A 23,494-nucleotide genomic window follows, 5' to 3' on the forward strand; every position below is an offset into this window, starting at 1 on the left:
GCTGCCAAACAAAAGTGGAGTAAGATATTTCCGACATCTGGGGTTTTTGACGTGACAAAGCTGAGTGGAGCACTTAAAGCTTGGATAGACGTGAAAAATATCCTGTTTAAATGTTCGTCCTGAAATATGAGCGTCTGTGTCGAAAGATGTCTGTTTCCTCGAAAGAATATGCATAAAACTCAAGAACAGCAGATAATGGTGACTCTTAAAGTGCACTTTTGGGAGAAACATCAAGTCAGCAGGTTTCTGATTTGGTTGCGTGGAAGCTAATGATTGTAATTGTATAATTCTGATAAAAGTTTTCTTTCACTTAGTGGATAAATATTTGAATGAAACTGAATTTAATAATAATTTACTTTTAAATATATTATTCTGTTTTGCCAGCTTTCTGTGTCTTCATCTCTTCAAAAAAGCAAAGGACTGAAGGTCATTGGTAATATTAGGAGCCATAGGAAACCTCTTAAGGGGACAAAATATAGAATTCCTGATAAATGAAGCTGAAATAATTAAAACTGGTGGTCATAACTACAAAAGACATAAAATTCTTAACTGTGTGAATATCTCCCAGGGCTCAAATTAGTGTTTGGTAAAAATGACTTTTATGTGTGCTGGGCGTTCTTCCTGGAACCTTTTGAAACTTTATTTAAAATGTCCAAACTTGCTTCCTGTTGGGTATTTGAAATCACTGTTGTATAATAGGCCAGCTGTGAGCTGTAGCTTTAATATCAGAGTCACAGCGTGAGATTGTGTTAGTTATTTCAGTTCCTTTATATTGGGTTGTTGTTGTTGTTGTTGAAGGCCAGTTTAAGATGACTACATAGGTTTTTTTTAAACTGTGACTCATTTCCAAGCTTTTTGAGTCTCAGAATGCAAATCTACAACTTTTAAGAAATCTTCTTAATAACTAAACATGACTGAATGGAAATTTTATTTTAAAAAATGGTGTAATAAGTAATATGATTCTTAGTCTTCTTAATCTCAGGCCATGCTGAGATTAAGAATCATACTGATTAAGAATGTCAGCATGAGCCTAAACTCCCAATTTTTACATGTGAAACTCTTGACTGAAAAAAATGTAAAAACATTTGTCTTTTGTCAGGATTTCCAGGAGGCATATTTAAACATGTGACAGCAATAACTTGAAGATTTATAGCCACATACTTGTTCAGATGTGGCTTCCGGTTTGACTATCACAGTTTTGTATGTGTACACCTGCGTTTAATAAGTGCAGAGTGAAATGTTCTAATACATTTGCAGCTGGAGATTTGTGGGCCGGGACACATTTACAGTTAAAGAAAGGTGTTTGCATATTGTATTAATTTGAATCACTATGCAGAAAACTGTGGTACAATAGCTGTGATTATAACACTGATTAACATGTGATTACACTGTAAGTCTGACCACTGCAGGGTTGCATTGTTATGCAAGTGAAGTCGTCCAAGTGTCTAACCTCTCTGAGTGATTATTTTAAGATTAACAGTTGAAAGGATGACAGGATGACTGGATTGTAGACATTTGAATCATGAACAATGACTTCCAGGAGAGTCTATGAGGATTCAATTGACTATTATGTTGTGTCAGAAGCAAGTTTCATATTATGCGGTGCTTTGCTGGTTTAATCATTTATGGGAGTTGTATCAGAGCAAAGACGGAAGGCCTAGATGAGACTCTAACAGAGATCAGTGACTTGTTGGTGTGAAAAGCTGCTGCTGAACAACAGGACGTTGCCTCCTTCTAACTTTGACTGCAAAGAGCTGCTGAGTTAGTGCCTCGAGCGAGGTAATAGATCGACTCTGATCTATGTAGAAAAAGAGGGGTTGTCTTATTTGAACTATGTGAAGAATCGGTGACCGTGTATGATCTCAGAGAGAGTGTGTAACAATGAAAACAAGGTTTAAACTTCCACTAAAGAGAGCATGCAGAATGTCCTGTTAGACAGGCAGACAGATGGATGATAAAAGTCACGTCCCCCAAACTGTTTCCCACCTACAGTTTGTTGCTTCATTGCTGTTTTATCGTTGAGTCATTTCATAAAAACTGTTTTGACAGTTTGGAGCTTCTGGGGAAGCACAGGCGACATGTGTATCTGCTGTAGTTGACAGGAGAAGCTGTCAACACATAAAGAAATGAAAGAAGGGCTGAAACAAAGACAACATGTTGTCATGCTGTAGTAGATCGTTAGCTAAACATGCAGAATTTTGCTTCCTCTTTGTTTTGGAGGCTTTGAGTTTTAGTTCATTAATGTTTAAAATGGAAATGGGATGCTAATGCCATGCCCTCTTTTTGTGTTATCAGGAGGCACAGCATCTAGGCAGAAAGGCTTCCGGGGCTGTATCCGCTCTCTGCAGCTGAACGGCGTCACTCTGGACCTGGAGGAGAGGGCGAAGATAACACCAGGGGTTCAACCCGGCTGCCCGGGTCACTGCAGCAGCTACGGCTTGCTCTGCCAGAACCATGGCCGCTGTGTGGAGAGAGCCAGTGGCTTCCAGTGTGACTGCAGCCTGTCAGCGTATGCTGGAGTTTTCTGCCAAACAGGTGAGCAGATACAGGAACACACATTTTACTAGTAATATTGTGTATGGCTTAGGAAGTTGATTGCACAAGCTTTTCTCTTATAAAAACAGATTGTTTTAGATACTTAGTGATGCTGACCCCCAGGTCTGTCCCACTCATTTTTTTTTTTTTTTAGAGGCTTTTTTGTTTGGAGTCCTTTTTTTAATGCTGGGTTTACTTCTCTATGGTTTCTTTGTTCTTTATTTAATGCAGGTTTTGGTTTTCTATCTATTTGTCAGTGCCTTAAGTCCTTGTTTGTTTTAGTTACGGATTTCATTTAGAATTTTATAGTTCCCTCAATGTTTCCTTTGTCCTCATCTCCTGTGAGTTTCCCTCTGTAAACTTTATTCATGTGTCTGTATCCCCTCGTTTTTTTGTTTCTCACTTCTCGTTTCTTTTTGGAAGTTATTTTCTCTTGTGTCTGGTTTTAGTTTAATCTGGTTAAACTGTTTTTTCATCAGCCCTTCATAAAAGTCTCAGTCTGCTTCACGCATTCTGCATCGTGGTACTCTCACTTCATTAAACATGACAAATGTATTGTTTATGTGTAGAAGAACTCCACAGCAAGGTGAGGTACATGGTCTAGACATTCGCCCTTATCTTATTTTGGCTTTTTGAAAAGTTTGTCTTTTTTGTTGTCTGTTGCTGGGTAGCTTCTTATTGACGAGACACCTGAGGTCGAATGAGTAGAGTAAAAGTCCAGTATAACCAAAATGTCTTAAAGGCGCTCCATCGTTGATGAAAAAATGCTTAGTTAATGTTAGATTTAAACTTTATGGAAGCATGATTTTAGAAACAAACCGCGACATCTTATTTGACATTTAAAATACTTTTTGTCACGGTTCTGGGTCATTTTGACCCAGCATTTTCAGTTTCTTGTATTTTGGTATTTTTCTGTGTTATGGTTTTTCTAATTCTTTAGTTGTCCTGTTTTGAATATGATAATCCTAGGTTTCAGTGTTATTCTGATTAAGAGTTTGTTCTTAGGCTTAGTTCAATGTCTATTCTGTGCCTGTCATGTTTGCTGTTTTACTTTGAAGGTCTTGTCTCATGTAAGTGTATTCGATTTTACTTCCTTGTCTTGCCTAATAAGTTCCAGCTATGTGTCCACCTGTTCCTCATTTCCTCATCTTCCTGCTAGTGTATTTTAGCCCCTGTCAGTCTGTACTTGTCGTTGCGTCCTCCACGTTAGTTGTGTGTATATCCCTCGTCTTCTGTCGTCAGGTTATGTCATGCCACGCCATGCATTCCCAGTCTAGTTAAGAAATCCTAGTTTGAGTTGTGTTTTTGTATTGCCAAGTTTGTGTTTCCAGCAAATAAAGCTGCCGTCTTAAGTTAATGTTTTGTCTCGGGGGCCTGCACTTGGGTCCAGCCACTTCCAGTCACACAGCTCATCGTGACACTTTTACTTTTCAAATCTAAAACACCGAGCAAAAAGATCACAATGACTATTTGTGATACAAAAATAACTGTTCAGTTTGACCTGGATTCAAAACAGCATCGAGCTAATCAATGCACAAGCGTATTTTAATCTAAGTAGCCTATGTCAGGATCCCCATGCAGAACTATTCTGACGCACATGCTTTTCATTGTGCATATTGAGGTTTATAATCACACATAAATTTTAAATTAACCAGAACATTTCTATTCTAAGGCATTTTTAGACCTTATGGTTAGTTGTTTTTGCAGTTTGCTGACTGGCTCAAAGCACACAGGTAAAGAAACCAAACACAAGTTCTTCTGAGGGTGGGAAGAACAGAAGATAAGACTGTGAAATATGAAGTGAACCCCTTCCCCTGTCTTTAGCTCTCTTGTAACATCCTGACCATAACCACTGTTCTGTGTGAAAAGCAAAAGTTTTGGAGATGGCAAATCATTTGATATTCAGAAGAGAGAGTTTGGATTGGGTTTTACTTCAGTGGTGTCACCTGCTTTGACCCCTCTCCAGAGGATCTGTCTAAACTCTACAGTATGCTGCACAGTGTCACATCATACCTCCATCCCCTTCCCTCAGCGCAGCTGCCTTATACATCTCGCACACTAAGGTTAAAGCATAGTTTGAAGGTATGTAGGTTAGTTTTATTTCTCTGAGAAGAGTCCTTCACTGTGAAGATCAGTCCTGATTGTCTCTCTCACCATAGAAAATTAGTCTTTCAGAGTTATTTCTAATACAGATGGGTGAAATTCCTCAGGTTTATGGAGTGGAAGTTGAAATAATGCCAAAGCACTTACAAGTGAGTGTTTATCCTGCTGCCTGAAGGTTAAGAACCTATACTTTACTGAAAACATTTTTCTGCTTTTATGCTACTCAGCACCCATCAAGAAGTACTTGATGCGGTTTGATGTAGATAGCTACTGTTTCATATGGTTGAAGTCTATTTTAGTGATTTGTTTTTGATGTTAAAGTCACTAACAGTGCGTCACCACGTTGACCTTTGTGTTCTCCATTAGTTCAATAACTGAGTTCAACCATCTGTCCTTTTTTAGCCCTCCTCCCACTAAACACCGATATCTACTGATCTCCCACATCATGCTGATGCTGATGCTGATGCACGCTTTGTTTCTCTTTGTGAGTCACAGTGACACACTCTGTGTTTGATATATTAAAAGTTAATCTCTGTATCTGGTTGGAAAATGAAAGCAAGAAGTTCTAAAGACTAATTTCTGTAATTAGAAATATAAAGTTCCTAAGTAATAAGACATGCACGATCCTTCCTACACCACAGCCCTCATTTGAAGTTAATTAAAGTTGGAAAACACTATGGGGATAATTTTGTATATATTTATTGTTCTGTGCCCCAGAAATAATTTGTTTACTCTTACATTATTGAAAGCAGAGCTAACACTTTTCAAACTAGAATCTTTTTCATGTAGGCTAAAAACTTAGGATGTGAAGTTTTCAAATTATTGCTAATGCTCTAGCAATCAGCTGAAAAGCAGAAGATTATTAATGATATTTTTGATAACTGCAATTCTGGAGACGTCAGTAAACTGGTAAAACAAATAAGGTGGGTTTCAAATATCCAGCTAGTTCAGGCGGGGTACTTGACCTTCACTCTGTCACACAGAGGCAACACACCTCACTCGCTCTGCAGACTCACACATGTCTGCAGTGATGTGGACAATGTACGACTCTCTTGTGGTAAAGGTACAGCTGAGAGTGAAAGCAAAGCTGTCAGTTTACCAGTTAATCTACGCTTACCTATAGCCGCAAGCTATGAATAGTGACTGAAAGGATGATATTGTGGATGCAAGCAGCAGAAGTAAACTTCATACCTTAGAGCTTTCATTTAAGAGGGAGTTTAAATAAAGCCACTACTCCTCCACAGTGAAAGAAGCTAGTTGAGGTGGTTTGGGCATCTAGCTGTGATGTCTTCAGGATGGCTCATAAGTGAGGTGCTCAGGCATGTCCAGCTAGGAGGACACCCTGGGCATCGCTCCTCAAACCCCTACCTTTGCGAGCTGGACCCGGGTAAGAGAAAGAAAATGATACTTTAGGTTGATGGGTTCATTCCAAAGGCTGATCTCGTTGCGCAGGACTGAAAAATAGTAGATAAGTAAAAGTTTAAGTTTGAGCTCCAATGACCTTTGATACCTCAGAACAGCAGTCACCAACCTGTCTTGCGCCACGGACCGGTTTATGTCCGACAATATTTTCACGGACCAGCCTTTAAGGTGTCACGGATAAATACAACAAAATAAAACCAGTACCGGTACCAAAAAACCAGAAGATTTATTCATAACACACGGGAAAAGACCCAGGGAAACCGAGTTAACAATAAAAACGATAAAAATATAATGATAAAACCCTGAAAACCATACATTTCACACCTGAGCCTCAACTCTCGTGGCCCAGTACCGAACGACTCACAGACCGGTACTGCTCCGTGGCCCGGGGGTTGGGGACCGCTGCCTCAGAATGATGATAAAATATGCAATGTGAGTTTAAAATTTTGTGTCAGTTGACTTTTTTTTATTATTAGAAAGTCATATATTTCATGTATGTATGACAACAATAAGATGTTGTTGCACTATTATATAACCTCTTTAACTCTTTTAATGTTTAATTTGAACAGCACCCTAAATCCTCGCCTATTTATTTTTGTCCTGTCTGCCAGAGGTGTCAGCCAGCTTCAAGCCTGGAACATCAGTCAGCTACACCTTCAAGGAGCCCTATGAGCTGAGCAGGAACAGCAGCGCTCTGCCGTCCTCCATCTACTCTGAGATGACACTGAGAGCAGAGAACATCTCTTTGAGCTTCAGGACGAACCAGAGTCCAGCTCTGCTGCTCTACGTCAGCTCCTACTACAGAGAATACCTGGCTGTGCTCATCAGCAAGCATGGTAAGAGGGGCACAGGCCTCCTACGCTTGTTTCTCTTTTCTTGTTTTCCTTTTAATGATCTCATCTCCTTTCTTTCCTTATCCTCCTCCTTAAGTTAATTGAGAGGTGTCTTGATCCTCCTTGTACACTGTTCTTCTCAGTCTTACCCCTGCTAACTCCACTTTTAGTTTTCCCAACTTTTAAGTTTTGAAACCTCAGAAACTTTTAATGCCAGCCCTCATTTTTCTCCCTAAACTTTGTCTAGTTATATTTTTTAAATTGATGCTCCTCTCGTTTCTCTTCTCCTCTCCTTTTATTCTCTCCTGTTCTCGCCTATTCATTCCTAACAACTTTTCCTGATTTTGACCTCGTTTCCTGCTCTGCATCATCAAAATCTGTCAGATCACTCCTCTCTCTGGATTTGCCTCGTCAGCCTTTAGCATTTTCTATACAGCCAGCTTTGCCAGCTATTAGGTTTTGTCTCAAGTTAAGAATAAAGCGTTTTCTGGACTTATCTCTGAGACCCAATGAGTGACACTGCAGGAATAAGGATTAGGTCGGCCGATAATAGGAGGCAGGTCAGCGCACTTCTGAATAAAAGAGCCGGAAACATGCTGAAGTGTTTTCTTAGCTTCTGTGTGAAATAATTGTGTTGTGAGTTTGACTTTTAAGAGTGGTACGAGGCACTTTGAGTTGAAAATTACATTTTCAGCATCCAGGAGTCTAATAAAATTGGCACTTTGCTGCTAGATTAGTTATAAATGGATTTTTTCTGGTGTTAATGACTCAGAGAAAGCTGATGGACAGCAGGGCATTAAGATTTGCTGCTGACCGTGGAGTCGTCAGGTAAATGCTCTTAAAATGAAGCGTCCAATTAATTCCCTGAGAGCTTTCTCTTGTTTGCCCCAAGATGGCTCATTTCTTTTTATCCTTGACTGCAGTTAAACCCCCTCAGCCCGAGCACTACTGCTTCACTTAGGGCCCTTTTTCCTTTTTTAAAGAATACATTTATTGTTATTCGAGCAGTAGCTGGTACCTGGAGGTCTTTAATATTTCCCTCTTCTCCTCAGCACCTCAAAAAGAAGATATTGAATTGTAATTTTGACCTTGTGATATGATTTATTCACTTTGATTTATGGAAATATTGCAGATGTGAGAAAAAAAACTTTAGTTTTTAAAAACAATCTTTAATCTTCACTCTTTTGATAAATCTCCAATTAATATGCTTGACTATTAGGGGAATTAATTGGATTAGCTCTGTTATTGATGGGGAATTAGCGCTTATCCTCTTAATATGCAAATCTCAATTAATAGAACAACAACTTCTTCAAAACATTCAGATCCATATATGAAGGATTAAATGTATGTTTGCCCTGCTGGTGAAGATTATACAACGTAGCAAAGCCTAATTTTCAGGAAAAGACTTAACTTAATGCTGATGATCTCAAATCCTTCTGTGAAAGTGTAGAAATGTTGTTACTTCTTTCATATATCTGAGTTGTAACACTATTATTTGATGAGTATGTGTGTTTGTCTGTTATGTATAAAGATAAGCTGGAGGTAAGATACAAGCTGGACAGCAGCAGAGATGCTGAAGTGTTAAGGAGCAGCGTGAGGAACGTGGCCAATGGACAGCTTCACACCGTTACCATCAAGAGGCTAACTGACTCTGTGTCTGTGCAGGTAAAAACACCTCATCAGCTCATGAAATTACTGCAAGTTTGCAAATTGGCAAAGTACAAAGAAATCCAGCTCGCACAAAGGCGTCGGTATTGTTTTAGGTAAAAAAAAAAAAAAAAACAAGTCCGGCGTTTAATGCAAATTTGCAAGGTTGTTGTTTTCTTACATTGGAGGAACAAAAGACAGATTAGCAGAATACAAATGATCCTGTTTCCAGAGTTAATGTGAGTGACAACAGCAACACATTCCATTAGAAACCTTTGGCCACATCCTTACCACCTTCGCTTCGTAACCCTTAAAAAGTCTACAAACTGATCTTTCATCATTGTGGATCTCATAAACTTTGGTACACAACATCATGTTTTATTCACTGTTTGCAGACTGTTGTAAAGGTGATATCTACTATAGAATTTCAGTGCACGGTAGCAATCCCGAGGGTGTTTCTCTCCATATTACTTGCTCCTTTGCACTGTCATTATCACACCAGAAAACACATCATACAAACAAGCTTCTGCTGCCACAACTCGACAAGAGTTTCTTCTTTGCTGGAAACATTTAGTTTGCATGTTTGAACCACACACTGAGAATCATTTTATTTTGTATTTCCAGAATGATTAGCAGGTGTGGCTCGTAACAGTCACAGCAGTCTCATTGTGAGATGGGTATAGTGATTCTTCTGACACTTCCAGAATTTAGCCTGATGCAACAGGCGTTGCATCAGAGTTCAGCAGTTATAAGAGTCACTGCTGAACTCTGTAAATGCCAACATTTTGGAACCACAAAATATCACCACGTTTCTTTAACACATGTCATCTTTCATCTGCAACAGCTCAGTCTATGCCTGACTTTAAGAGATGGTTAGAAAAGAATTCTGCTTGCTGTCCATTTCTGGAAAAGAAATACATCCTGAATAACTTAGTCGTTCTTCACACAAAACTACGAAAAAAACAAAGATATCTGCAATCTGGGTTTTTATGTTAATACTACACACAGGTAATAGTCTGGTCTTTTTCTTTAAATTTCCTGCAGTTATGCTGTCCTTTCAGCTCTCTTAACTCTCATTTTAAGCCTAATTTATGTACAAAGAGAGGGACTAAGAACACAATAACAAAGTTGGATTATTCTTATTTTCTAAAAAAAAGTCAGTAATAATAACTGATTAGTGAAAATACAATATCCTAATTGTGATGATCCAGTAACCAGTATCGTTACCAGTAATGTAATGGTGCTTGAGCCACTTGCTAAAATTATTCCATAAATAATGCAAAGTCATGCATCACTGTGTCGTAAAACCTGCTCCTTTTATGTCGATGATGTGCTTTTGTACACGCAGATAAAGAAGATGAGGTGCAAAGCTACTTAAGATAAACTTTTTTTGTTCCATGTCTTTGCCAATGAGGAGCTTATCTCAAGGGCAATAACACACACACACACAAGCAGTTCTGGTGTGGACCGCACTACAGTATTGTAAAAAAAATCCCTCTTTGTTTTAAGCCCTAGTCAGCAATTTAGTTTCACTTCCACTCACAGTAGTTGGATGCAGCTATAGCAGGACAGCACGGACAAACCGCCCATTAAATAAGGCGCAGATGAAATATGAAGCATCTTCATCGTATCTGGATCTCCTGAATCTCCTATCTTGTTAACAAGAGCCTCAGATGATGTATGAGGTAAATTTTATCTAACCAGGAGGCAGCAGCCAGAATGCCTATATAATTATCAACTGTGAGATAAATTACAAGGTGACCTTGTCTTGCGTGGGTGTAGCCTCCTGATTCACTGCGTTGTGAGGCTCCAGTAAACTATGAGGCACATTTCTTCTTATCACTTTCCATCACACTGAATTGTTGTATCTTTAGCAGCATACAGTATATGAGTCATAAGGTGATGGAGATAGTTTTACATCCATTTTAAACAAATTTGAATCAAATTTGAAACACGTTTAGAGTACCTCGTAATACCGTTTCTGTTTCGGAGAACTCTGTAAGATGTTTTTCTCGTGCCACACCTGCTGGTCAAAGTCGCCAAAATTAAAACAAAACTTTCCTATTTAAATAATTTAAATAGCTCTCTTCCTTCAGATTGATGAAAATGCCAGAGAAGAGTTCAATCTGACATCTGATGGGGAATTCAACTCTGTGAAGTCGCTGGTGTTGGGCAGAGTGCACGGTAAGTGAGGAGCCTGTAAAAATAGAGAAGAAGCCCTTTTACTTAAAGAACACTCAGACTCACACTCATTTGAATAACAGCTCTGGGGTGTTTGGCCTCATTTCACACTCAGCTTTGGGAAACTTAAAGAAATAAATGTAGCTTTAGCTGTTCTCAGCAAGCCTGATTATTCAGATTATCTGGAAAAAAAAAAGACTGAGGCAAAATGGAAAAATGTCTTTAATCATGACTTTAACCCTGAACTTCGTGTATAGCTGCTGCAGGAACTGATGTTCAGACATTTCTGGTATCTTTCGTTTAAAAAAGATGCCATAGTTCAGAAGCCAAAAAAAGCATAAATGATATCAACTTTAATGTATGATGTCCTGAAAGTGTTTCATGGCATTGTCCATTTTCTCTATAAAACACAGGCGATTATAGGTAGCTAAAACTAAAAAGTAGGTATAAAAAACATTTCAGTTAACTTAAATAAAAATAGAAACAAGATTTTAGAAAAAATAAAGCTAACGATACAATATTGTTGATTAAACATTGTTTAATTGTTGGGGTTTCCATGTATTACTTTAGTGTCTTTACAGTGTAAGCTCTTGTAACTTGGCGCTTTTTAATAAAACCAATTTGAATTGAACATAAAACTACACAGGAAATATGTTTAATTTTAATGCTCATCAATTGTGGGAAAATTTTTTATTACAACAAGCTAAAGGAAACATCATTGCGTATGTGTATTAAGCCTGAAATATGATGAGTGTAGGCATGACTTACTTGGCTTCACCAGTTGTTGCACTTAAACCTTGTTTTTAGCATCTCTATAAACGTCACAGACGATATTATTTCTGTAATTAATGGAAGCTTGGAAGCTAGTTCAAACAGACAACTTGAGCTTTAAGAAGCTTCACTCTCAACTTGAGACAACTCGATCAGTCTTCATAAAACTTTGCGTAAACATTGCGTGAGGGCCAACGTCTTTGAACGTTGACTGTTCAACTGAGCACTGAACAAAGAGACATTCATAGTGTGGGGGTTTACTAATTCAGTTAAATTATATTTTTTTAAAAATCAGTCTAAGATGAATGCAGGTGTTGTTGTATGAGGTTGACAAATTCCCTCAGCAAATAACAGCTGGGGAGTTTGAACGTCATGCCTTTTGCAGTAACGTATCTGGGATTACAGATTTTTCAATTAGTGACCCTTATTTTATTGAAACCCTAACTTTACAGTATTTTTTTTTCTTGTGTTGTAAATTTGCCCTGTACAGTCTCTTATTTCTTGTATTTTTACTTGTATTTTATTTTTACTGTTGTGTGATTTTTATTTTTTTGCTCCATTTCTCTCTCGCGTTGCTGTTGGAACAGGTGAATTTCCCTAGTGAGGGACAATAAAGGATATTTCTATTTCTACCAAATACTATGCAAATGAAACAAAACACAACGATGGTGCATTTATGCAAATCATGGTACTACTAAACAATCTTTTTGTTAATATTCACAAATTGGTACTTCTTGCATTTTAATTATGGATATGATCTGTTTGGTCCCAGTATAAGGATGTGCTGGTGAGAAGGATTCATAAATATTAAGTTAATGGAGAATATGGGATTCAGTTTTTGTGTTTTTTGTGTTTTTGCCATTAATCTGAATTGCATTACACTTCCATTATTTTTTCCATCCCATTTCTATTAATGAGGCTAGGATAAATATTCAGAACATTGCTCTGTATAATGCAATGTATGCATAAAGCAATACAGTATTGCAAACCTTAAAACATATGGTTCGGTCAACACAGTATAATCTGTAAACAGCATAAATCTTCAGATGGTATAACTACTTCACTTATAGTAAAATGCATGTTATTATCGCAGTATGTGCAATTTAGACATGTAGATATTTAAAAATTACATAACAACTAAAATAAATACAAATGTTTTCCTTTTTTACCTTTCTATCATCCAAAAATAGATACTTATTCTGGCAAATGGGGTTCCGTCGAGGGTTTACCATGATTGGTGGGTGAGGTTAAACCAGAACTGTGTTTGCTTTAATGCACAAGTGCAGATTTTACACCTGGGGAAAAGTACTCACTCTCTGGGAGGTGTAAACCACATCTTCATTGATCTCCAATGCATACTCTTGAACTGGGACCTGTAACAGTGCTGGGGTGAGGGAGAAATGGGCTCTGTCATGACTTATTCATGCTCTCCCTGAGCAGTACCATCAAAGACAGGCTGAGATATAAGCTGTTAATAACACGAGGTGCTGTGAGGCTGCAGGCTGTGGTCACAGCTTTCTGATAAGACTCAGAGTCACAGCAGCACACTGGTGGTTTAAAACGTAACACTCTGCAATTAATAGTGAAACATGAGTCAGCCGAATGAAATGCCTTTCATCCGGGGCATCCATCAGGACGTGCTATATAATGAACATAAGATAATGTAGAATTTTGCACCATGTAAGAACTGAAAAACTGTGGCAAAATCTTTAACAGTTTAAAAGAACAACAATTAACAAAATAATGGAAATCCACATGTAATAGAAGCCGTGCACTCATTCGGTCTTATTACACAACTAATACAAATCCCCTCAGGATCCTTTTCTTTATGCAGTAAATCTGCTCAGTGTTCCACTGTGGGTTTTAACCCTGTCATGTCAGCATGTGACCGGTCCTCCCCTCTGTCAAACCAGAAGAGGCCGGGAGTTAGATCAGGATCTGAAAAGCAGCAGGAAAGTGGATTTTCTGTCACTCCCCTCGAACCCTGTCATCCATCAGCCTAACTAATGGACCCGGAAGGAATACACAGAAGCAAAGTGGGGGTAGAGAGAGTGGCTGTAGTGTATCAGCCGAGAGGAGCTTACAGGCTGCGCCAGTGTCTCCTGCTGCTCTCATCAACATGCAGATGTGTGCTGCTTAAACCACAGTCACCTCTCAGTCATCTGAACAGATAGTGATGCAGCTGTTTCCAGCAGTAATGTGGGCTTTCACAGCTGCTGTTTACACTGCTGTGAAGGAGCAGAGGTGAATGATGGAGAGTTTGAAGTCAATAAAATGAACAGAAAGAGCTGGAGAGTGCACGTGTCAAACGGAGTGATGGATGCAGACTTTAAAGCTGACCAGCTGAACGGTTTGTGTTGTATTGACAGTGTGTGTGAGGTTGTGTGTGTCCTTATTACAGTCAATGAGCTGCCACTATTGTCCCACTCTGATAACGTGGGAATGTGAAGCAGGATCAATGTACCTGTCAGTGTTTGTCGTGTTTTTTGTCGTGTCAGATCATCCTATTGGTTGACAGAGCAAGCTTCTGAAAGGTTAAAAGTTCAGTTATCTGAAGTGATTAACTAAACTGTCCTATGGAAACCATAAGGTTTATATTTTTAAAGCTGTTGTTGAAATGATGGCTTCTTTTAATGTAAAGCATTTCATTTACATTTTAAATTTACATTTAAAGTTAGTCCTAAAACCAAGTTAACAAGTTCAGTCTGATAATAAGACAAACAGCAAGGTCTGGCCGCTGTGGCATGCCAGTAAATTGTAAAACTATAGATTAAACTTACAAGGTGAAGCTAACTTACGGCTGACAATAGATACACATTTCTTAGTGATACAATGCTTCTCACTAAACTCTTGCCAAAAAAAGCAAAGACATGCACGTCTCAAATACTCGAAGCAATAAGTTACAGACGTGCACAAAATTGTTGATACCCTTCAGTCAATAAAAGAAAAACTTACAATGCTCACAGAAATAACTTTCATCTGACAAAAGTCTTAATAAATAAAAATTCTATGAATGTTAACCAGTGAAAGTCAGACATTGTTTTTCAACCATGCTTCAACTGAATTATTTAAAAAAATAAATAAATGGAACAGGCCTGGACAAAAATGATGGTACCCCTAGAAAAGAATCAAAAATAATGTGACCAAAGGGACACGTTAATCCAAGGTGTGTCCACTAATCAGCATCACAGGTGTCTACAATCTTGTAATCAGTCAGTGGGCCTATGTATAGTCACTGTGTTGTTAGGTGACATGGTGTGTGCCACACTCAACATGGACCAGAGGAAGCAAAGGAAAGAGTTGTCTCAGGAGATGAGAAAGAAAATCATAGACAAGCATGTCCATGGGACTGTAGCCAACCTCCCTGGACGTGGCCGCAGGAGGAAAATTGATGACAGATCAAAGAGACAGATAATCCAAATGGTAACAAAAGAGCCCAGAAAGACTTCTAAAGAGATCCAAGCTGAACTTCATGCTCAAAGAACGTTAGTGTCAGATCGCACCAGCCGTCGTTGTTTGAGCCAAAGTGGACTACATGGGAGAGGACCAAGGAAGACATCATTGTTGAAAACAAATCATAAAACAGCCAGACTGGAATATGCCAAACTACATGTTGACAAGCCACAAAGCTTCTGGGAAAATGTCCTGTGGACAGATGAGACAAAAATGGAACTTTTTGCCAAGGTACATCAGCTCTATGTTCACTGACGGAAAAATGAAGCATATCAATATCCTACTGTGAAACATGGAGGAGGCTCTGTTATGTTCTGGGGCTGCTTTGCTGCATCTGGCACAGGGTGTCTTGAATCTGTACAAGGAAATCTCAAGACTATCAAGGATTTCTAGAGAGAAATGTGCTGGCCAGTGTCAGAAAGCTTGGTCTCAGTTGCAGGTCATGGGTCTTGCAACAGGACAATGACCCAAAACACACAGCTAAAACACCCAAGAATGGCTAAGAGGAAAACATTGGACTATTTTAAAGTGGCCTTCTATGAGCCCTGACCTCAATCCTATTGAGCATCTTTGGAAGGAGCTGAAACATGCCGTCTGGAAAAGGCGTCCTTCAAACCAGAAACAACTAGAGCAGTTTGCTCATGAGGAGTGGGCCAAAACACCTGCTGAGAGCTGCAGAAGTCTCATTGACAGTTACAGGAATATTTGATTGCAGTGATTGCCTCAAAAGGTTATGCAACAAAATATTAAGTTGTGGGTACCATCATTTTTGTCCAGGCCTTTTTCATGCATTTATTTTTTAAATAATTACGTTGAAGCATGGTTGAAAAGCAATGTCTGACTTTCATTGGTTAACATTTATAGAATTTTTATTTATTATTACTTTTGTCAGATCTAAGTTATTTTTGTGAGCATTGTGAGCAATGTGAGTTTTTCTTTTATTGACTGAAGGGTACCAACAATTTTGTCCCCGTCTGTATTTGTTCACTGAGCTTATCTCACTCTCACATTTGCACATGGCAGTTGTACAACAACTCGCCTCCAGCAAGCAGAGCGATCCTTCTCCTTGCACAAGGCTTGCTGGTTGATTTGTAAAGTTACACTTTCAAATTATTATAAAATCGACAAAAGGGCAAAACTCTCAAAAGTGGATTATATGGTTGTCACAAAAAAATATTTTATTTTAAGAGTCTGATATTTTCTTATTCCCAGAATCTGATGAACTGGATCCAGACCTGGCCAAGTTGGCGTCCCTCGGTTTTACTGGTTGTCTGTCGGTGGTTCACTTTAACACCGTGAGTCCTCTGAAAGCAGCTCTTCTCCACTCAGACACCAGCCCTGTCATCATCACTGGACCTTTAGTCCAATCAAACTGTGGCTCTGCAGCTTCAACCAATCCCTATGCAGCTGAGAACACACACCACCTGTCAGGTAAGAAAGGAGGAGCCTCATTTGCATCATCTGTGAAGAAGCTGTTTTATGGTAATTAAATTGCTCACAAATTATTAGAGTCTTAAACATCAAAAGACTTGCTCTATTCCATAACTAACTCTAAAAACATATTCTAGATGCTGTTTTCCTGCAGAACTTATTTGCTGTTGTCAAGTAGGTGTGTGTGTGTGTGTGTGTGTGTGTGTACACACACACACACACACACACACACACACACACACACACATACATATATATATATATATATATATATATATATATATATATATATATATATATATATATATATATATATATATATATATATATATATATTTCTAAGGGATGGTCATGTAAACTGTTTGGTACACAGAAATCCTCCAGCCAGAATTTATCATTCCAGCTCATGGTTATTTCTCTGGGTCCAATCAAGCTGTCATATAGCCCGCTGTGTGCTTTGCAGTTTGGAGAAGACGTGATGTGCAGAGGGTGGGATGGGAGGTCAATAGAGGCTCAACAGTGAATTCTTGCCTCATGCCATGGCTGGAAAGTTGTTTCATAAAAAGCGAAAGCCCAATTTTCTTGCACTGGAAATATCAGCCTTGCTGAATGAGCCCTTGAATCACCCAGGGTGCTGTACTTTTGCTCACTGCAGATGGGAGTTCTATTAATATTTCTGGAAAAATATATTAAACACGCCCCAAAAAAACATTCAGAGGATACCTCTGCCCTTTCATTTTAAATGCAACTGCTGTTCTCGCTGGCCTAAGCGCCTAATAATTTCCGACCCTTTTAACGTGATGATAAATGTGCAATAGTAGGTTAGAAGGCTAACCAAATAAAAACTAAAATGTCATTGTGTGTTTTTTGTGTGTGTGCGTGCGTGTGTGTGTCTTATTGATGGGAGCTGCTTTTTGTGAGCTACATTATGGTCTCATTAAATTTGTACACCTTGTTGGGGCGACAAATGACAATGTGCTTGATAACATAATTAATTAGGCCCACACAGGGGAGTTACAAACAGTTCCTCCGGTCTTGTTTTCATCCAGTTTTATATTCCTTAAACAGTCGTCTAAATTGCTGCTGTAGTATTTGCTTTGTATCTGTTTTTATGATAGTGTTATTGTTTCTCTAAATAGCCCTCCTTGTCCATTTCTTTTGTCTGACCTGTTTATTGCCTCTCATTCTTCTATTCATCTACCTTACCTCGCTTTTCTATTATAGCTCTCTGTATCTCTTCTTTTAATTCATGTTGCCCTTGGTTTTTCATCCTTACTGCGTCTATTTGCCTCGTTTTTCCGTCTTTATCTCATCCTTTCTCTTTCTCTGCTGTAGATCAGTCTGGTTCAGCAGGATCAGGTCAACCTTTGATCAATGCCATTAGGACGGACTCGGCTCTTATTGGAGGTACCGTGTTTTTTTTTAAACATACTTCACTATACCGTGAACCTTTTTCACCTTGTTTTGCTGCGTTTTGCTGTTGAACTTTTCTTGAACTACGTGAGACTCAATATTTCAGCGATAAGGGGTTTTTGGCAAAGGTGATATGATGAGCAAAATATTTCATTTGAACTAAATTACATCCCCCCACTTCTCTCCAGAATGATTCAAAATGAAGATTGATTCCAAAGTGTTCCCATAAAGTTGTAGCGAGACAAAAGTGAGAGAGTCTGGTGTTTCAGTGTACAAAGGGCAGCTGAACTAACCAAACCTCTGCTGAAACTTTCATACTGTTATCTTCAAAAGTTTTAAAACCAAAGTAGTAAAGCGCAAAATTGATTTCTGTTTTTGAATTCCAATTAGATGAGACTTTCTCTGAATGAAGAAATGTGTCAAACAGAGGAGTCCAGCTGGGTACAAATGTGTGAAATTCTCTTCAGTGTGTGCTGAAGTTAGATTAGAACAACCAGACTGCAGGGCAAGAAAGCTGACTTACCCAGGAGAGATGGGCAGACAATGTACTGTGAGACTGTGAGCACTGTGAGAGATTTACAAGTGAATTACAATGTGGATTCTACTCAGTTCATTGTCTAATCAAATTATAGGACTGTAGGTATTAGCTGTTTTACTGCAGGACATAAAATTATTTCCAGCTTTCTTATGATGACAGTTCTTTATGTTTTTTTGACGAGTGATTTCCAAAGCGTGTTACTGTTATTGACAAACTTACAGTCACACTACATAGGAATAAAATGCCAAAGATAAGAAAAGTAAGACTTTAATAAATAAAAATGTTAGTGTTTACCTTTTAAAGGGCTTCTTGTGTTATATCTTTGTCCCTGAGATGAGATATCCACTCTGTGTCAACAAACCCAACAGCAGCTGCTCAGCACTAACTATTTTGTACCTTCTTTAATTAACATTTCTTTTAATAAACAGCACTGCGAGCAGGTTTTGAGCCACCTCAAATAGGTGCAGGGATTTATTGAAACATGTGCAAATATACAAGGACTTGCAGGGTATAAGGCAGAGATAGAGTCATACTAATATTTGGTTTGACTGCCTTTTACTCTGAAACACAGCCTGATCTCTGTTAAGCAAGCTTTGTTGTGATTTCTGCAAGTAGTTCTCAGGCTTGTAGTTTGTAGTGCTTTTAAACTCTATTGTGTATTATTAAGTCCACTCCATTGATTCAAATACAAAGTTTAAGTGCGGGCTACATAACATAAAAGACCTGTCCAAACCTGAATGCCTGGATATGTCTGCCCTGCAGGTGTCATCGCTGTTGTGATCTTTGTGGTTGTGACTGGGCTGGCAATAACGGCCAGATTCCTCTACCGGAGAAAAGAGACATATCGAAACCAGCAAGTGAAGGAAGTCCGGCAGGAAAACAGCCAGGATTTTCCTTTTAGCAACCAGGCTGATTCCCAGAGCGTCCCCTGTGAAAACCCAAAGGAGTATATCATTTAACAAGAATCCTGAATGCCTGATGAGATGGTGGTTTTTGGAGGGGTGCAGACCGGACTGTCCGTCATCCCTCAGCACTTCAGACTGCACACTGAGCCACAACGCAGCGGCTCCACCCAATAGAGAACGTATAAAAGGAACAGTTTTGTCTTTTATTGTATATTATGTATATAGTGAATCAAACAGACTACAGTGCTGGACCTAAAAAGTGTTGACAAACTTGTTTCCACTACTATAAATATTTAAAAAAAAAATGTATATGTTGGAAATTATGTCTACAGCAGTCTCTAGGTATTGTCACTCTGTCATATTCAAAGGTTGCAGGTATTTTGTGTGGGGTTTTTTTGTTTTGTTTTTTTATGGGTTGATTTAACTTTATTTCTTTATTCCTGAGAATCAGGGTGTTTGCAGTTATTTGGCTGATGGTACATTTTTATGAGGGTCATGAATGTTGTTTGCTTAACTGGAAGTGGAAAAGTCTGTCCCTTAATCAGGCCCTCAGGAAGACTACTTCTGTAAGTGCTGGCATTTGTTCATTTGTAATGCCTTTTTATTATGTGGGAAGTTTTGGGAGAATAACAATTTCAAGTTTCTGGAACCTTGAAGATGTCTTTAAAGGAAACCTGTGCGAGCTTGTACAATTGTACTTTGTTAACTAAATTCCTCTGACAAATATCTATGAACTGCTTTTGTCAGCATTTCAATTATACATTTTATTGAGTGATTTCTCTCCAGCCATGCTGTGCTAGAACAGATTTTTTGGTCCTTTTTAAGTGACATCTTAAAGTCAACAGTCTTGCTCACTCATGAATAAGCACATATTGCATTTGTACTGTTGGTATGCTGCAGTTGTGGAGATAAGAGATTTTTATACAGTAGGGACTCATTTTCTCCTTTCTTTCCTTTTCAGTCTCTTCTTTTCTCTTCTGAGCACAGCACAACATTAAACCTTTTCTTGTAGTTTCCTGGCTTTTTATATATATTTTTCTTTTATTAAAGTTTTCTCCCCCCTGCTGCATGTTGCCTGCTGGGAGCATCCTCTCCAAACGCTCTAAATGTCTCTGAATGGGGAAGTTTTTAATGCTGGCGGTAACAGTGTGGCTGTCTGTCACCTCATTCACTGCACACAGAGACGGTTAATGTGTTTCTGAAATGCTAATCTGCTCTGATCTGACAGGTGGATTGTGATTTGATGGAAAGCAGAGACAGAGGAGAATAATAAGACTGAAAGATAATCTGAGAGACTGTGTCAAGCAAACATGGTTATAATGAAAACACCACCAAGCAGAGAGGCCCAACAGCAGCTGTTTATCAACACACGCACACACACCACCGTCTCTCTGAGAGACCCCAATGCACAGATGGGATTTTAATGACAAAAGTTGCTAAATCTTCAAAGTGCATAATTCATCTCTTTCTTTGCATTGTTGTCTGTCCCATTCTTGATTCCAGAGAGTTCATTCTCTGGTGAAGAAGCACTGACTGTCCTCGCAGCAGAAGTTACTGCAGTGCAGCACTCGATTACTTAGGCTCAACAGGTAACTTTGACATACAGACTGAACTGTGCTGGATGACACGCTGCATATGTATAAAGCAAATAAGACGTTTCTCAAGACCCAGAGAAGAACATTTTCAAAAGTTTCCTCTGCAAACACAGCATAACATTGGCACCAGTCACTAATGTGGGATTTGTGAAGTGATTTGTGTAAACCGTGTGCAAACTGTCACTGTGAGCATCTCTGGTTTTGTCAAACCATTTTAACACGACGAACAAGATTACAACCATGTTACATTTGAGGCTGATCATTTTCTACACTATTATGTAGAATTTTGTTAATTTGTCATTTAAAGGATGAAGACCTGGTCACACGAGAATTAAAGGAAGCCTGTGTTTTTAGAAAATTGCGTTATTATATTATATTATATTATATTTAGTGCTGTCAGTGTTAATCTCGTTAAAATGACATTAACGCCATAACTGGACGACGTCAATGCATTAACGAGCTAATCATGCTAACGCGTTGATGCTGTGCAGCCCCACGCACGGGGCGATCCGCAGTAACTCGTTAACGGAGATTTGCAGCATCAATGCAGTTATGGCGTTAACGTCATTTTAACGAGATTAACGCTGACAGCACTAATTATATTATATTACACCGTTGGTGTGGGAGGTGGGGAGGTTACATCCCACTTCCTGTTGTATATTTTCTGTTGTCATCAAGTGGACGTATTAAAGAGAGCTGGATACTGTATTAAAAATTGTGGCTCTTTCATTCAGGTTCTAAATAAAGCACGGGCTAGTTATCCTGTATGCTCTGCATGTTCGCCAAATTTAAGCCCCGTGAATATAGGAATATTATCTGTGACACTCTAGAGCAGCGGTCCCCAACCCCCGGGCCTCGGACCGGTACCGGTCCGTGAGTCGTTTGGTATGGGGCCGCGAGAGTTGAGGCTCAGGTGTGAAATGTATGGTTTTCAGGCTTTTTATCGGTTTTCAGCGTTATTTTGTTATCGTTTTTATCGTTAACTCGGTTTTCCTGGGTCTTTTCACGTGTGTTATGAATAAATCTTCTTTTTTTCGTTACCGGTACTAGTTTTATTTTGTTGTATTTATCCGTGACACCTTAAAGACCGGTCCGTGAAAATATTGTCGGGCATAAACCGGTTCGTGGCGCAAAAAAAGGTTGGGGACCGCTGCTCTAGAGAGCATGCATACCCGAGACTCCCACATGCCACTCCTACTGACTTCCACTTGGCTCCCTCACACCCACTAATGGACTTTAATGAAATAATCATACCGCTGCTTTCAAAGCATTACTGAACTTTTGGTCCAATACTTTGATCTTTTACTGAGCTCAATGTATCAAACTCTGACGATTAAAACAAAAAAATTAAGTTTGTTACTTTAAAAAATTGTCTAAAAGAGTAAAAAAGAACGAGTTAAAAATCAGAAATGTGCAGCAAAGCCTGTAATGTGAGCACAGCCACAAGAACTATACATTCTTAATGCTCCACTAGCCTATGAGCTACAGCTTCTTGACTGTCTTTTAGTTTAATTGTGTACCGGGCTGTTTACACTGCCTGTCATTTCGTCATCATATTTGTCAGTACAGATTAACTGAGTAAAGAACTTTCCAAAAAAAAAATCAGGAAGTCCTCATTGTCATCAGGTTTGGCCACTCACTAACTTACACGTTTTAAATACATATTTAAAATCATGTATTTTAAATTTCAAGTTCCCGATTTTATTTATTTATTTATTTTTGATAATCTAAATAGAAGTGATTGATGCAACATAGCTAACAACCTACAAAACCTTCCTCTATGATCTCTGGCTCTACCTTCTCTCAAATGTTGAGAAAATATGAAAATTGGCTAATAAACCTAAATTAATGTGATTAAAATAAAGCAAAAAATTTGCATCAATTCACTTTGCATTGATGACACGTTAGATCATTACCCTAGCAGGTTGTGGTTAATATTATTAATTTGATGAAACTTACATCATGTGACCAGGTCTGAAGTTATGCAGTTTTCTTATTGACATCAAACTCTGTGAAGTTAAAAAAAACAATAACAAAAAAACAACAACAACAACAACAGGTAACTGATATTAATTGTGATATATATTTCTCTGTGACAAGTAATCATTACCAGTGAGACTTTACTTTGACGAGTCATTTTGTTACCGTGAACACAGTACACAGGTGCACCCATAGACAGGATAAAACATGGACATAGCTTCCAGGTCTGAAAAGCATTACTGAAGTGCCTTAAACCTACAGTTTTTTAATTGTCCAGCAGGGGGCAACTCCTCTAGTTTCAATAAAACTTACAGTTGTATAGAAGTCTATGAGAAAACAGTCCCTGGCTCCCTTGCTCTGTGTGACTTCAGTAAATATTCCCCTGATGGATTTATGGTCATTCGCCATAACGAATAACAACATTAAGCCCATTTTGTAAATTACTGTCATCCAGAGAGTTGTGAGGGACTTATCAAAGATATGCTCATTGCACACTATTTCACTGTTAGAACTGCCCCTCCCTCATTGCATCTGGTTTCAAATGGCTTGAAATGCTCTACTCAAGGCTTCATAAAAGGACTTTATTGACCAACAGGCCAAATCAGAGTGGCTACGTCCATCCTTTATACTGTCTGTGCATAAACTGTCCTGCTATGGGAAATGCTTGCTAAAGTATTTGTGTGTGAA

The 23,494-nt window shown here is 38.7% G+C and overlaps 1 protein-coding gene across 1 annotated transcript in view; it reads left to right on the forward strand.

Moving 5' to 3' along the window:
- Positions 1-22,152, forward strand: part of LOC134616533 (contactin-associated protein-like 4) — a 139,975-nt gene extending 117,823 nt beyond the window's left edge. Inside the window, exons 18-24 of the mRNA XM_063461394.1 lie at positions 2,296-2,535; positions 6,672-6,896; positions 8,425-8,558; positions 10,637-10,724; positions 16,158-16,376; positions 17,712-17,783; positions 19,090-22,152. Coding sequence (XP_063317464.1) covers positions 2,296-2,535; positions 6,672-6,896; positions 8,425-8,558; positions 10,637-10,724; positions 16,158-16,376; positions 17,712-17,783; positions 19,090-19,286 — 1,175 coding nt within the window. The 3' untranslated portion in view covers positions 19,287-22,152. The remainder of the gene's footprint in view (positions 1-2,295; positions 2,536-6,671; positions 6,897-8,424; positions 8,559-10,636; positions 10,725-16,157; positions 16,377-17,711; positions 17,784-19,089) is intronic.
- Positions 22,153-23,494: the final 1,342 nt, after the last annotated feature.

Source organism: Pelmatolapia mariae, linkage group LG18 (genome assembly GCF_036321145.2).
Source record: "Pelmatolapia mariae isolate MD_Pm_ZW linkage group LG18, Pm_UMD_F_2, whole genome shotgun sequence".
Lineage (NCBI taxonomy): Eukaryota > Metazoa > Chordata > Actinopteri > Cichliformes > Cichlidae > Pelmatolapia > Pelmatolapia mariae.